The sequence below is a fragment of the Equus przewalskii genome, chromosome 1 (assembly GCF_037783145.1).
Source record: "Equus przewalskii isolate Varuska chromosome 1, EquPr2, whole genome shotgun sequence".
NCBI classification, from domain to species: Eukaryota; Metazoa; Chordata; class Mammalia; order Perissodactyla; family Equidae; genus Equus; species Equus przewalskii.
The window spans coordinates 18,719,184-18,734,158 of record NC_091831.1 but is presented as its reverse complement, the minus strand read 5'-3'; the positions used below and the strand labels follow the sequence as shown (position 1 = coordinate 18,734,158).

Here is a 14,975-nt window from a genome sequence, read left to right as displayed (position 1 = left end):
AGTGCCAAGTTCTTACTGCGTTCCTGTATTTTATCTTTGTTTTAAAAAGCTAGACTATAATGAACAAGGCATCTTTGTGTTTTACAGGGAAGGGAAAAGCAGTTGAAAGTGTGTGTTTTAGAAAAGAGTATTGGAGAAGAGAGGGGGTGGAAATCCAAAGGAGACACGAGAAAATTGTCAGGCTTTGTCGCTGGAGCTGGGGGAAGTTGAGCTCAGAATCTCTCCAATATAGTGGTTACTGGCTGGGAGTAAAGATCTGATGGGAGCTTGGGCTGTGTGTGTTTATGAGCTGGTGGAGGGTGTTCTGTGTGGCTGGACACCTGAGGAGGAAAGTTACATTGCTTGGGGGTGTTAGAACGGTGTGTGTGAAGGTTAAATTAACTTTGTCTTACTAGAGTCGTAAGGACTTTGCCGCTGGATTTTTACTGTTTTAATTGCAGCCTTCTCTCCGGGGTGCGTTGTTGTGTGGGTAGTGGTGAACGCTAAGATTAAGAATGGAGCTGGACAAGTGCAAATTGAATTTGGATTAGCCACAGTTTCGTTAATTTATTCATAAGACTGTGATTATATGAAATTTTGTTTCCACGACATATACTTAGTTATCAGGTGTCCATTCAATTTTAATTGACAATATGAGATTCCTGTGGTTACCCTGAGTACAGATTGCCTTGGGCTCCGCAGGGTTTGTGGGAAGAAAAGCTTGGACAAGTTTTCATTAAGCTCTGAATCAGGCAGTTGGAAAAAAGGAGAATAAAACCGGCTGAAAAGGGGGACAAGTTGTTAGTGTTGCCTTCTGTGCTTAGAAGGAGAGGCATCCCCCCAAGCCCCCCCCCAGACAAGAGCTGCTCTCAGGCCAAGAATTCCAAACTCGCAGAGGAACCTGTCCCTTGCACAAAAGTTGTTTTAACATGATGCAGAATTGTCACAGTAATTAGTGCAATCTATGCTTACTGACTGGCAGTTTTCACAAAAAGGACAGGGGCCAAAGGGTACAAATTCATCTTGCCTTTTCCTTGATTCACTTGAGGTGAACTGCTCCTGAGTGTGTTTGGGGGGCTGTGTGCCTGTGGGGCGGGTCTTCAGTGGCTCAGCGTTCATCTTTTTCTTGTTTTTGGGAGTGTGGTTCATTACTCTGCTTTGACAGGTCAAGGAATATTTTTTGGGAGCCCACCTGTTTTGCGCCCCCTTCTAACTTTGATTAATATTACGTTTGGGGGCAAGCAGTCTCATAATATATATAGGCAGTGTTTTTGTTTGTTTATTTGGAATAGGTGAAGTGATCTCAGAACCCACTGTATCCTAAAATGGGGAGTTACAGCCTTATCCCGTCAGCGATATGGATTTAGACTGTTTTTTTAAAAATTTGATTACTACTGTGTTGGGTTTATTTTGAGTTGGTTCTAAAGTCCTTATGTAAATTTCTTTTTTTTTCCTTCTTTTCTTTTTGTGAAAACCTGTATGGACTGAATAATTTTTCTTGCTGGGAGGAGGATACAAAACCATTGGGTCTGAAACTCTCTTGCAGGCTGGGTTACACTCTGCTCTATGAGAGTGTTCTGGTAATAGTAATCATTTAGCAGTGGGAATAGCAATAGTTTATTATAATACAGATCCATGTTTGGAAATGCAGCTGATTTGCCTGTTGCTACGCTGGGAACGGGCAGCGATTTCCTAGGACCACCTGACTCGTCCTCATTTGTTCGGGTATCGAGAATTAAAATGCATTTTCAGTTTTGTTGAGATCCTTTAGTCATTGTCGCATTGTTTATAAAATGGATCAGCAGATGGTGTTTGTTTTCCCAATAGATAGGATCCCAAGATTAACAACTGTGATTTAGGAGAAGAATTATTTGATGGGGAGTCTTGGTATTCCTTTCTTGTGGGGATCCCCGCTTCTTTGACCGAGGGTCTGCAGGGCTTCAGAGGGCAAGGCCCGGGAGAGACTTGAGCATTCTGCTCTGGAGGGTCTGGGTGAACCAGGGATGTACATTCCCCCCAGGGACCACCGAATAGGTGGTCTTGAGCAAACTTGGTGGCTCTTGGCAGCGGCTGGCTCCCTCTTTGGGGAAGTGTGGATTCCTAGAGTGCGGGCTACCAAGCTGTCCTGGGACAGATAGCTTAGTCATTGTGAAAGAATGTATAAGGCATCGGGTGGCCCCTGAATTCTGCCTGACACATTTGTTTTCCCCAAAATAGAATTGTGTTTGAGAGTGAGAGCCCAGTTATTAGACCCTTGGGGGGCTTGTACCTGTCGCAGTCTCCTGGCTTCTCATAATCCTTTCTCTCACAACCTCTTCCTCTCACCTACATGTCACAATTCTGACGACTTTTAGCAGCTCATAGTTAATTTTTCTGCAGCATCCTGCTGAGCACACTGGCTTCCTTTACGTCTTAATGGGCGTCCGTGTTTCCTTTCCGTGTCATTGATTTCTCACTCCTGGCCCTCTCCCCACCTCCCTTTTTGCTTATTGAATAGACATTTTCTTTTTTTTAAACTTTACCTTAGATGATTATGATCATCTTATTCATAGCCACAAATAAAAATACACAGGTCTTGATTGAATGCCAAGGCTGCAGTTCAATCTGGGAAGGTTTGTCTGCTATTCATAAACTGCTTAAGATGTTTTCTTGTAGTTTGTGACATAAGCAGAACGCTTTGATTTGGTTTCTTTCTACAGCTCCATTTTCAGTCCGGGAGCACACATTACTCTGCGTACAAAACGATTGAACACCAGATTGCAATTCAGGTAGGAAATGCAAGAGATCCTGAAGCTTGAATTGTCAATATGTAGGTCTCTTGTATCTTTTATTCTCTGCCCCTTCCCCCAGCCCAGATGATAATGGTAATGATGATGATGATGGTGGTGATGATGATGGTGGTGATGCTGATGATGGTGGCAATGATGATGGTGGTGATGATGTTGGTGGTGGTGGTTGATTCATTGGGGGAGGTGGGAAGCAAAGAGAAAACAAGAGGAGAAGAAATCCTGCTGAAATGGTTTAAAGATAGGGAAGGACAGAGAAGCCTGTGTTTTTTGTTAAGAATTTCTTTTTTTTTGTTTAAGATTTTATTTTTTTCCTTTTTCTCCCCAAAGCCCCCCAGTACATAGTTGTATATTCTTCGTTGTGAGTCCTTCTGGATGTGGCATGTGGGATGCTGCCTCAGCGTGGTCTGATGAGCAGTGCCATGTCCACGCCCAGGATTCGAACCAACGAAACACTGGGCCGCCTGCAGCGGAGCGCGAGAACTTAACCACTCGGCCACGGGGCCAGCCCCAAGAATTTCATGATCAGGCATAAACGGCACACAGACCCCAGCCTGGCTACTGTTTTCTTCTTACAGGGGTCTTAAATTGGGAGTAAAATGAGGCGACAGATGTGAACGAGAAGAATTAAGGAGGCGGGGAGATGGGAGAGGAGGCTGTGGGGAAGCCAGAGAGTTATTTCTGGTGGATCAAACTCATGTTGAGTGGTGCTAAGAATATCACTTTTGAGCTGATTGTCCTGAAATGTTGATTTCTCTTGGACCTGTTGATATATGCAACCTGCTGGAAGGGAAAGGCGACAGATCCCAGCTTCTGATGAGGGTCTTGTTTCCTGCTTACGTTGTGCTGCCATTCTCTTAAATCCAAAGGCTAATTAAACAAATCAGGGACTAATATAGACTCAGAGCTGAACTGATGCCAACAGAATGCAATCGTGGAGGGAGAGCAGACTAATACGATTTTCGTCTGTCTGCCTGGCCTTGCCTAGCCTTTCCAGGATGGATGTACCTCGTGGTGTCACTAATGATACCGAAACTTCTTGAGTCTTCTGGTTTAACCCTTTGAAGGGAGACTTTTGAAACCGGTGGTTGTGGTGTTCAAGTCTGCCTCTTGGGTCTTCTCTTCTTGAGGTGGCTGTTGGTTGGTTAGACCATTGCTCCCTTACTTGTAGTTACCCCTTGCAGACGACGTGTGTATGTGTATCTGGTCTCATGGAACCCCAGCCACATCGCATCTTTGTAGCTCTGCTGTGTCCACTCTGCATCTTCCTGGATAAGACTTTGAATAGCCCTTATCCCCAGGTAAATGGTGAATTATTCCACCAGTGGAAAGTATGACTCAGCAGACGGTTTTATTTGGTGGATCCCTGATATTTTTGTGCTCATATCAAGGCCACCGTCACTTTTTAAAAAAAATATTTTGATTACGTCTGCAGCTGAGCTTTGTGTTTTAGGGGAAAGTGCAACTCTTGATCAGTCCCTCCATCCCCGGATATTTTCAGGCCTGGTTCTTTAACTGATGCTGCAGTTGTCCTTGCTGGCACATTTCCTGGTGGACCCTTCTTCCATTTGATTGACAGCATGGTGAACCTTGCTCCCAGAGTATGGTTTAGACTCAGGGCTTGGTTAGAGAACAAGCCCACACTCTGACTCTGCGTGAATGGATGGATGAACAGACAGTGTCCTGAGGCCTGCTACAGTTCGTGCAGTGCTGGAAAATCCTGTTGCCTGGGGTGTGGGAATTGTTGAGGTTGAATAGCATAGTGATCCCTATCTTGGTGTGGAAAGGCTGGCTGGGGCCATGTCACTGGGAGACCAGCCGAGACCAGACCAGCTGTTGCGTCTTTACACCCGTTGCTGAAGCGTCCCTTGTTAGGCCGAGCAGTCGTCTTTCTCCAAACCACCTGGCACGGTGCAGGCCATGTGAAGCTCTTTCTCAGGAGGAAGATGGAGTAAATTACAGAGCTCATTGTTTGGAGGACTGAAACTATTACTATTTCTCCATGAACAGGTAGTATTGTTCTCCCCTGCTTCTATTTGCTAAGGCTTGATGCCCATGTGGGCAAACAGAGAGACATTTTATTAGAGACCCAACACCGGCATGCTTTCAGTGTTCATTCTCTCCCAATCTCTGCTAGACCAGGACAAGGCCAAGCCAAGTGGCAGCTAGCAGTAATTTTAGTTTGATCATCAAAGGATAAATGGCAAAAAAACAAAACAAAAGAAGCAAAGGGAAAAAAGAGGAAGCCTCAGACACAATAAAATTGTTCCCAAAGCACATGGCGGCTCAGCAGCGATGTGGGGGTTTGAGGAAAGGGTGGCCCTGCTTTGGTGTGGAGTGGAGCAGGCATTTTCCCTTCGCTCCAGTCTGCAATTTAAGGCTTAAGTGCAGCGTGATTGGTGGGGCAGAATTTTCTTCCCTGGAAACTTAAAACTGTTTAACCTTAATAAATACTGTATTTCAATATGAGCTGAGCTTGTTGCTCTCCTAAGCTACATCCTAAAATAACCTCGTAGTATGACACCGTGCATCACATGAGATTCTTACGCCTTTCCCTCCCATCCCTCCTGTAATCTCAGGACTTGGCCAAGTGCACCATTTGTATGAATGGCCTCTGGGTGGTTCTGTAGACATTGCCATGTTCTTGTAAAAGGTTTGGACACAGTATCAATTGCTGTTGAGATCTTCCCCACTTTTCACAACCTCCTAACTCTTCACAGTTTTGAAAAGACAGGAGTAACATAGTGGCCAATTCTCCCTACATGCTTAACACAAATAGAATTGGAATGAAAATTAAAAGGCATAGTTAGACATAGTTATTTAACTCCCTTGACTTTTAAGGCATTTCATTGAAATACAATGTAAATACAGTGCAATACACAGGGCTTTAGTGGAGAGGTGGATGAACTTTTTATATTTGCGAGCATCCATGAAATCATCACCCAAATGAATATATAGAATGGGGTTCGGACACTTTTCCTGTAAAAGGCCAGATAGTAAATATTTTAGGCTTTGTGGGCCATATGATCTCAATGGCAACTACTCAACTTTGCTGTTGTGGTGCGAAAGCAGCCCAGAATAATACCTAAAGGAGTAAGTGTGGCTGTGTCTCAATAAAACTTTATGTATATAAACAGACAGTGGCTGGATTTGGCCCACAGGCTGTAGTTTGCTGGCCCCTGATAAAGAGTATAGAAATTCTCCAGAAGTCTTGCATTTTCCCTTCTCTTCCTGGTCCTACAGCTTCCCCCACTTCCAACAAAAATTCTCACCATGGATTAGTTTTATCTATCACCATGGATTAGTTTTGCCTTTTTTTTTAGCTTCTTAGAAATTGGATTGTACAGAATATACTGTTTCATGTCTGGCCTCACTCAGCGTTATGTCTGTGAGTTTCATCCCTGTTACTGTGTGTAGCAATATTTGCTCTTTTTTATCGCTACATAGTATTCCACGTAGGAATATTAGAATATTGCCCAATGCGTGTTCTTTCTGTGTTACTGGATATTTGGATTGCTTCCAATTTTCTGCTGCTATGAATAAGGCCCTAATAACAGTCTCACCCACATCTTTTGGAGGAGGGTATGTTTCCATTTTTCCTGTTCATATGCAGGAGTGGGCTTGGAGAGGCATAGGGCAATAGGTGTGTTTAGCTTTGCCTTGATGTTTTGAGAGATACTTGAACACTGGATTTCAAGTGTTGTCGCTGAAATGCGCTAGCATAGTGCATGTTGGGCATGTGAGTAAACCGTGGGGGCGGAGGGAGGAGGGGCAGTAAAATGATGTAGGTGTGATCGGAGGCCCATTGGCCTAGGCTCCTTCACACAGTGGTTGGCTTCAGGCCCCAGCTCCTAGGAACTCCTCCCACCGTGTCCATGAACCTGGAAAGAGGTTTTGCAGGGCTGCCCTGCAGGTGATTGTGGGTAAATGTTTAGGCATCTCTGTTGCCTCCCTGAAGAGAGCTCTTCCCACCCTCCTCCACTCCTCATTATTCCAGCCCCAAGAGCAGTGCTGGAATCAAGGTCAAGACCCGCAGAAGATGTTTCCCTTCATTTTCAGAAGGGTTGCTTTAGAACCAATTAAGCCTTTGTTTTAAGAGTATTTTGGCCAAAGGTTGATGTTTTAACACCAAGTCAGATGTGATTTAGGAAAAAAAACTCCACGCGCAGCAAAAACAAACTGTGTGGACCTTTCTTGGTTGTTTTCCTTTTAAGATGTGAAGTGCTTTGTGTGTGTGTGCACACGCTTGTGTGTGTGCGCAAAGACAACTAGGAGAGGATCCAGAAGAAATGGGCCATTTTATTTGTTTACACAGCTGAGCAGTGGAGACTCGGCAGTGTGTTTTGCTTTCCCCTCTTGCCCTCAGGCTTGCAAGTTCCCATCTGAGTTTTACCAAAGCACACCCCTTCCTCTTGGTCTTCGAACTTGTCCGCCATGATTCAGTAAGGCCCCGTGGACCCTCCTTCAGGGCCTGGGTTCTTTCTGGAGTCAAGGAGAGTAGGTTGAAAACTGGAGAGCGTCCTGGCCCCCTATTGGTCCCTTATTCTTGGATGTGAATTGATGTTTTGTCTTGTCTGTGTCTTAAAATTGTTAAGACTCCTGAGGCGCTGTGGCTTGGAGTCCATCTCTTTGCCCAGGTGGACCCTTGGCCTTCGTGATGGAAATGGCCAGAGATTGGTGCCAGGGCATTTGGCTGGATGTCTGAGAGGGCTCCTGGCTTTACCCCACTTCACGTTTCTCCTGGGAGTCTCTTGTGTTCCAGGCCTGTCCTCTCAACACAAGTTCCCTGGCTTCTCAGTTCTCCTGAGGATTTGCCGTCTCGGTTGAGGAGCAAATCTGGGCTCCTTGGAGGAACTTCCAGAAACAACTGCAGTTCTTGATGCGGTCGCTTCCTCATTCTTCCTTTAAGCCCATCACTAGACCTGGCTGTGAGATTTCATGTCCACTCCACAAAGAATGAGTGTGTGTGTGTGTATGTGAGAGAGAGAGACACACACACAGATGTCATTTCACTAGAGTAGTTTGACAAAGCCTGTGGACGCCAGTTAACTCATTCAGAAGGTTCGTTCATTTGCTGCAGTGGTGAGCTTTAATTGTCTAATTTAAGTCCACACTTCAGAATGTTCACTCATTCATTCAGAAATCTTTATTGTGCATCTACTTTATTGTGCGCCAGGCCCCTGGGAGATTCATCAGTGAGAAAAGCAGACAGAATTCCTTGCTCTCACAGAGCCTGAATTCTGGTGATGTTTTAAACACTGCTTCTAAGCACCTCCCTCCCCTTGGTCTGACTGAGTAGGTTTTGGGTGCCTTTAGGACTTTGCATTTTTAAATGGGGGTGGGGGGGGCGGGGGGGAGGCTTCTGATTTCCAGCCTACTAAAGTTTGAGAATTGCTGCCCTAGAATCTTCTGAAATCAGTCGATTGATCATTTTACTGGCTGCTCAGTCATTTTCACATACTGAATAAAAAGTGAGGGCTGGTCAGGTACTCGATCAGGATAACTTTTTCTCATTTTGAGTGAGAAGCTACACTGCCTGAGGTTCCCATGAGCTTTTAAGGCCCTTCCTTCTCCACGGTTATGTGAAGAGAGCCAGATCCTTCTGCAAGGCTCAAGAAGAGGCGTGTCTTTGTTTATGAAAGAGTAGCTTGGACAATAATGTGCTTGGTCCTAGGGGTCAGAGGCAATAACAACAGTTGATAATAATAGCAGCTTATGCTTATTGAATTCTCCTCATGCATTGGGTCTGGTGGTAAGTGCTGCGTGTGAATTATTTATTGATTCTTCATAACAACACAGGAGGAAACACAAAAGGTGTAGTTACTGTTATTGTCCCATTATCCCCATTTTGTAAAGGCGGAAATGGAGACTCAGATACCTGAGATATTTTGCCCAAGATCAAGGAATTAGGATTCAAACCTGGGCAGTCAGACTGGAGAGTGACTGTACCGGAGCCGTATGCTAACTACTGTCTGCTCAAAGTAATGCTCGGGAGGGTCCAGGGGCTTCCTGAAGCACTGGTGACCAACCAGCTCTCTGGGCTGCATACAAAGGAACGCCCTGCGAGCTACTCGGAGATGCAGAATCCTGGGTTTTACTCCTTGGAGACTTCCATTCCTTAGGACTGGGTCAGTGTTTCACAAACCTGAGCAAGCATCACCCGGAGGGTTTAAGATGCAGATCGGGCCCCACCCGCAGAGTTTCATGTGCCGTATGTCGGTCCAGGCTGAGTCCCCACGCTGCCGCTTTAACAAGTCAGGTTATGTTGATGTCCTTTCTCTGGCGACAGCACTTGGAGAACCTCTGGACTAGGGCTGTGGTTCCCAACTCTGGCTGCACATTCCAGTGCCCTGGGGAGCATTAAAAACAATGCTCAGGACCATACTTCGCCCCAGCCCACCTGGATCGGGATCTCTGGGGTATGCGGCTTGGACGTCCCTGTTTCTAAAAAGCTTCCCAGGTGATTTTAATGTGCTCGCGGGGTTGAGGAACACCAGTCTAGGGGATCCTGGAATCTGCACCGCTTCCTCACTCTTTGGATGATGCTTATGCACGTAGTCTCCTTAGAGAACAACTGTTGTGAAGTCTGTCTATTTGTTTTTAGCTTGACTTCTTTCCTTGGGGGAGAAGAGTCTAGTTACTTTCAGAGTTCTCGAGGATGTCTGCTCAATGGTAGGAGTCTCTATTTTGCAAACATTTCATTAACAGGTCGTCAGCCATGGTCACTGTCCCCTGAGTTAGTCAGTACCAGAGAGAGAAAGTGGGAATCTGCTGTCTTGTGAAAGGGGCTACGGAACCCTGAAGTGGAGGGGCCTGGCAGTCTGGTCCTGCTCAGACTTCCAGGGCATGCTGCTAAAATGCAGATTTGGATTCAGAGTTCCAGGGCGGGGCCCGATATTCTGCATTTCTCACAGACTCCCAAGGGATGTTGATGCTCGGGGCCCCAGACCTCTCTTGGAGTGGAGCAAAGGTAGGGTCCATTTCAAAAGGCAAGGAAACTGAGCTGCGAAGAGGCGAGTTGGTTTGTCTGAGGTCCCACAACTTGGTGGAAAACAGGCCCAGCACAAGAATCCAGGAGTCCAGCTTGGCTTTATGTCTGTCTTTCAAGAAGTTCTCGTCTTGTCTAAGCCAATAGCAGTTGCATTACATTGGCCAGATAAAATAAAACAACCTAGCTTTACCGTTGTTACTTAGGTCATTTTTAAACTAAATGTGTTATAATTGTATCATTGTGTTTGTATGAGTTGAGATATTTGCGTCTGTTCATTCTCCACCATGTTAAGGCACTTGGTGCCCAGCCTGCATGCCTTGTCAGAGAGCTGGTAAGGTTGCAGAGAGGATGTCTGATGGTCCTTGACAAGAACAACCGGAAAGAATGAAAACAACTCTTCTCTCAGCCACATGCGTATAGAGGTCTGATCGGTGGCAGTCAGCTGCTTGCATTTTCTTAGTAGCTCTATACCTTGCACTTTATAATATTTACTTTTTATTAAAGTCCCTGAGAATCATGAGGCCATTTAGCTAAGCGTAGAAATTTCTAAGTGGGTTCTGACTGACATTTGCAGGCTTATCAAGCTTAGCACTTAATTTGTTTCTGGAGTTTGGTTTGGTTGCGTGGTATCAAATCCCGATTAGATAGATAAGTGGTGGCAAAATTTTTTTAGAACAGTCCTGAACCTTGAAATCTCAGCATACTCTTCAATTAAACAGAAACGGCAGCAGACCATTATTCTGGAGGGTTCCACCAAAACCACTGGCTGGTTGGCAGTGTGTTTAATATTTAATGAATGATGCATTGAAATTTAAAAAATATGTAAAGCTTAAAAGTAGATACATGTACTATATCTCTCTCTACCTATAACATGTTATAAAAAGAAATGTTAGAATCAAACATTTGTGGACTCTTTGAAGCATCTTCATAAAACCCCAGTTTTTTAAGGGATATAACTGGGAAAACTGTCTGCTCAAGAGCTTCTCCACCAATCGGGGCCTGGACTGGAAATGAGCATGTCTTTGGTTGGCAGTGGAGGCTGGATGAGATAGGATGGCTTCATGCAACGTTTCTCAGTCTCAGCGCTCTGGACACTTTGGGTTGGATAGTTCTGTGTTGCACAGGGGCCTGTCCTGTGCATTGTTGAGAACCATCGTGGCTTGTACCCTATCCATGCCACTAGCATCCAACAAGAATGTGACAGCCAAAAATGTCTCTAGACCTTGCCAGATGTCCCCTGCAGGTCCAACTTGCCCCCAGTTTGAGAACCCCTGGCACCCTGCTGCTGAGGCTGTAGTGACGTTACTTTTGCATTTTACAGGAAGGAGGTGGGTGGTTCAGCTCATGTTTCTGGAGTCAGATAACCTGGGTTGGGGTCCTGGTTCTGCCAAGCCTCAGTTTCCTAACCTGTAAAGTGGGGATACTGGCAGTACCTGTTTCGAGAAGGTTGTTTGGAGATTAAATGAGATAATGGGTGTAATGAAGTGGGCAGTGCAGTGGCGATAGGAGTGTGCTTTTGATAAATACAAGCTGCTGTTTTTACCACGGAGAGCTACCTGAAGTACTTGTTTGCAGATTTAGAATATGCCTTCTCCCAACATGCATTGTATATTTTTTATTTCCTGTCAAGAGCATCACATATGATAAATTTGATAACCTAGACTATCTTTGCTGGCTAACAAAGATTTATGACTCCTGTTGGTTGCTGTTTTCATTTCTCTTATGTCACTTAAAAATTCTGCCTAGTCCTTGTAACATTTGACTGGAATATAAGCTCTTCTGAGATGTGTCTTACTCATTCCTGTATCCCTTTATATCTAGCACGGTGCAGGAATGCCCGGGATGTAGTAGGTTTACCACAAGGGATGTGACTGGGTTTAAATAATACATACTGTGGGCAGAAAGGGAACAGATTACATAAATGAGATTGGGGTGGATGTGTATTAGAGACGGCTTTTTGCATTTTTCTCATAACAGCCCCTTTCATAACAGGAGAGGCCAATAATAATTTTCCTGTTTTTGGGTAGTCAACCAAATAATGTGAGATAGACTTTCAACCCTTTTGTTAACTTGACGTTCTTCCCCAGGTGTCTTATATTTTGACTTCCGCTCTCCTTCAGTGTGTGAGTTTGTACCCTGTCTTAATGACTCTGGCATCGCACAAACAATGGGGTAACCGTGGTTGGACTGGTTTATATTTATATGATTGTCTTCTAATTTTCAAAATGCTTGGAGGTTAGTTGGTTTTTAAAAGTAGTATTAGGGTCTTTTTTTTTTTTTAAATAAAAAGTAGTGTTAGCCATTGGATCGTAACGTTTTCGCAGACTTTGACAATTGTCATTAATTCCTGCAGGGGACTTCAGAAAAATGAAACATGTGTTTTCCTACTTGTGGATGGATGAGCCCACACAAGCGAATTCATTCCTTTCTATTCCCAAACCTTGCGCATCCCTGAATTTTGAGATTGAGATGAGGCACCAGGATAAATAGCTTTGGTTGAAAATCAGAAATTGTCCGAGGCTTGAAAATGGATGTGTGTGTGGTGGTAGCCCATGCTAGGGGGACTGGAGCATTGTTTTCGCTGGCGCTTTGGTGAGGCTGCCCTGTGGGGAAGGTAGTCGTGTGTCAATAGTTTTTTAAGTTGATTCAGTAAGCATTGTTGATGATTGAAATTGAAGAATTGTGAAGACAATTCATCTTGAGGAACAGAGAGCATCGAGTTTGAGCCGGGCTGCTGGGAGCAGACAGTGACATACGGGCCGTCATCAAACTAATTGTTGTTTGAATTACCTGTTATGATCCGATGACAAATCTGCCTTGCTCCTGCCACTGGAGCAGAAAATGTAGCTTGAATTGGCGTGATGTTAGCAAGTGTAAACTGTACTTCAACAAGATGGATAAACCCAATTATGGGGCAGACCTGTAGAGAGAAAATCCATTTAAATCTCGTAATGTTAAGCAGAGCTGTGTTTAATTCATTTGGACCAATTTGGGAATGATGTATGAGTGTTGGTGAACATTAGTCGAAGGGGGGACCACTCGGGGGAAAGGGATGCGCCGATGCTGCGAGCCGCTCTGGGGAGGCAGCTGGGGTGTCGTCTCGGCAGCCTGCACTAATGGCGGGGAAAGGCAGAAATGACAAAACGATGTACTCACTGCCGTGGGGAGAGCAGCGCTGTGCAAATGAACCAATAAGGAAGACATATGAAGCAGAAATGGGAGGAGGTGTTTTTCCTAAATGCTATTGACAGTCCCAAATATAAAGGAAATTTGAGGTTCCTTGTCTGTGTTTCCTTCCCCTGATGCCCTTCTGGGTTTTTCCAAGCCTCGGAACAGGAGGCCTAGAAAATGCTCTTTAGTTTTGCTCAATGATGATTTAAAAGATAGAAAGAAAAGGGACAACTAGATTTAAATCGATAATCTTGGGGCATTTGATTGTCTATTGGAAAACAGTCGGGGATTATTTTTCTGAAATATATATATTATGCATATTTGGAAAGAGTTTGGACTGTCTTGTCTACTTAAAAATTTGTTGTTTATGGGGCCGGCCCAGTGGCGCAGCTGTTAAGTTCCCATGTTCCTCTTTGGCGGCCCAGGGTTCGCCGGTTCGGATCCCAGGTGCGGACATGGCACTGCTTGGCAAAAGCCATGCTGTGGCAGGCATCCCACATATAAAGTAGAGGAAGATGGGCACGGATGTTAGCTCAGGGCCAGTCTTCCTCAGCAAAAGAAGAGGATTGGCAGCAAATGTTAGCTCAGGGCTAATCTTCAAAAAAAAAAAAAAATTTTTTTTTTCTTTTTAATAGTTAATGAGTGGTGACCCCACTTTGCACATAGTAGGCCCTCAGTATATACTGATGAGGTGAATGTAAACACTGAACTTTAGAAAAAAGGAGCTTTCAGGGCTAAATACTGGTGTTTCCCATACGTCCAACTCGTTAGGATCTGTAAGCACCTCGTATCCCCGTTTCACCCAGCAGTTTGCATTCCCAAGAATTTTATGATTTTATGTAAAAACTTAGGATTTTACCTTTTACCCCTGCTTCTGTAGTGTTGGGTGTTGCCAAGGATGATCTTAGATTTTATTTGGGGATTTGCTGATAAAAGTCCCCGGTGACTAGTTACTGTTTGGTTTTTCTCTTTCGGTTAGCAGGTTTTCTTCTTTCTTTTCTTTTGTGGGGTGGACTGGACTTGGAGACTTTGCTTGTTGAAAGGAGAATTGAAAAGACTGGAGGGCATAAGGAGCTTGACCGTGGACTACCAAGAAATTCACGGTTGTGCACCCTTGCCCCAGCACCCATAAATCTAAGCAGTGGGAGTGCTGGGTGTAGATGGAGGTTACAGCCCTAGAGGGTTTTTCTGTAATTTGTGGGGTGGTGGTGGACATAGTGTCCCTTCCCAGCGAGTCTTTCCTGCCAGAGGCAGATGTGTTAGGAGTTTACTTTCTGGCTTTCTCCGACTTTCAGCTCAATTGAAGAACCAAGAAGAGATGGTAATAAAAAAACAAGACTTTACAATAACATTTCACTGAATTCTGAGAATCTGAATATTCCAATCTAGTTTACTGGTGGAATCTAGGTAAAACATTTTGAGATGATTTAAACTACTATTTCCACCCCAAACCGCCAGCATATGTAGCCCTCAGTTTGACCTGCCTGATGGTAGACTTCCAGATCATTTCAGAACAAGTACGTCATGTAGTGAAGTGAACTTGGAAGAAATATTGAGAGGTGCTTCCGAATCTGAGGGTCTTTACGCTGAAAGAAGGAGCATCCTTTGCATTCCATGAGTTTTATGGGGGCTCTGTCTGGTTTGGCTTGAAAGCAGTTGTCAGATTTATACTCCTGAGGGTGGGGTATAGACAGTGTGACTTGGGCAGGTGGTGAATAAGGGGATTTATGGAGAACAGACTCTTAAGGAAAAGAAAGCATCCACTTTGTGGGTGGAATGGCCTGTGGTGTTAGGGCTGAGTCTTTTCAGGCTCTAGAAGGGGGTTTTCTTGATTAACTTGTTGCTTTCTGGTGTTATAGCAGAGTTAACATCTTGCACTAATGTGTGCAAAGAGGAATTTTTGTCCTTTTGCTTAGATCTGAAGATATAAATATATAGCAAAAAATCTAGGAATACTTAAAATATGATACAGAATTGAAATAGCGAGGTGATATCATTTCTTTAGCTTTCAATAAATTATTTTCTGTAGAATTTAAAAAATTAGCCTG

General features: G+C 44.4%; 1 protein-coding gene across 50 annotated transcripts in view; it reads left to right on the top strand.

Moving 5' to 3' along the window:
- The window catches only part of TCF7L2 (transcription factor 7 like 2), a 193,504-nt gene that overhangs the window by 10,025 nt on the left and 168,504 nt on the right, over positions 1-14,975 (top strand). For 26 of the 50 annotated variants that reach the window (XM_070602831.1, XM_070601493.1, XM_070600974.1 and 23 more), the window contains exon 4: positions 2,679-2,747. The exons of the other annotated variants lie outside the window; for them this stretch is intronic. In XM_070602831.1, coding sequence (XP_070458932.1) covers positions 2,679-2,747 — 69 coding nt within the window. The remainder of the gene's footprint in view (positions 1-2,678; positions 2,748-14,975) is intronic. 50 annotated transcript variants of the gene reach the window in all.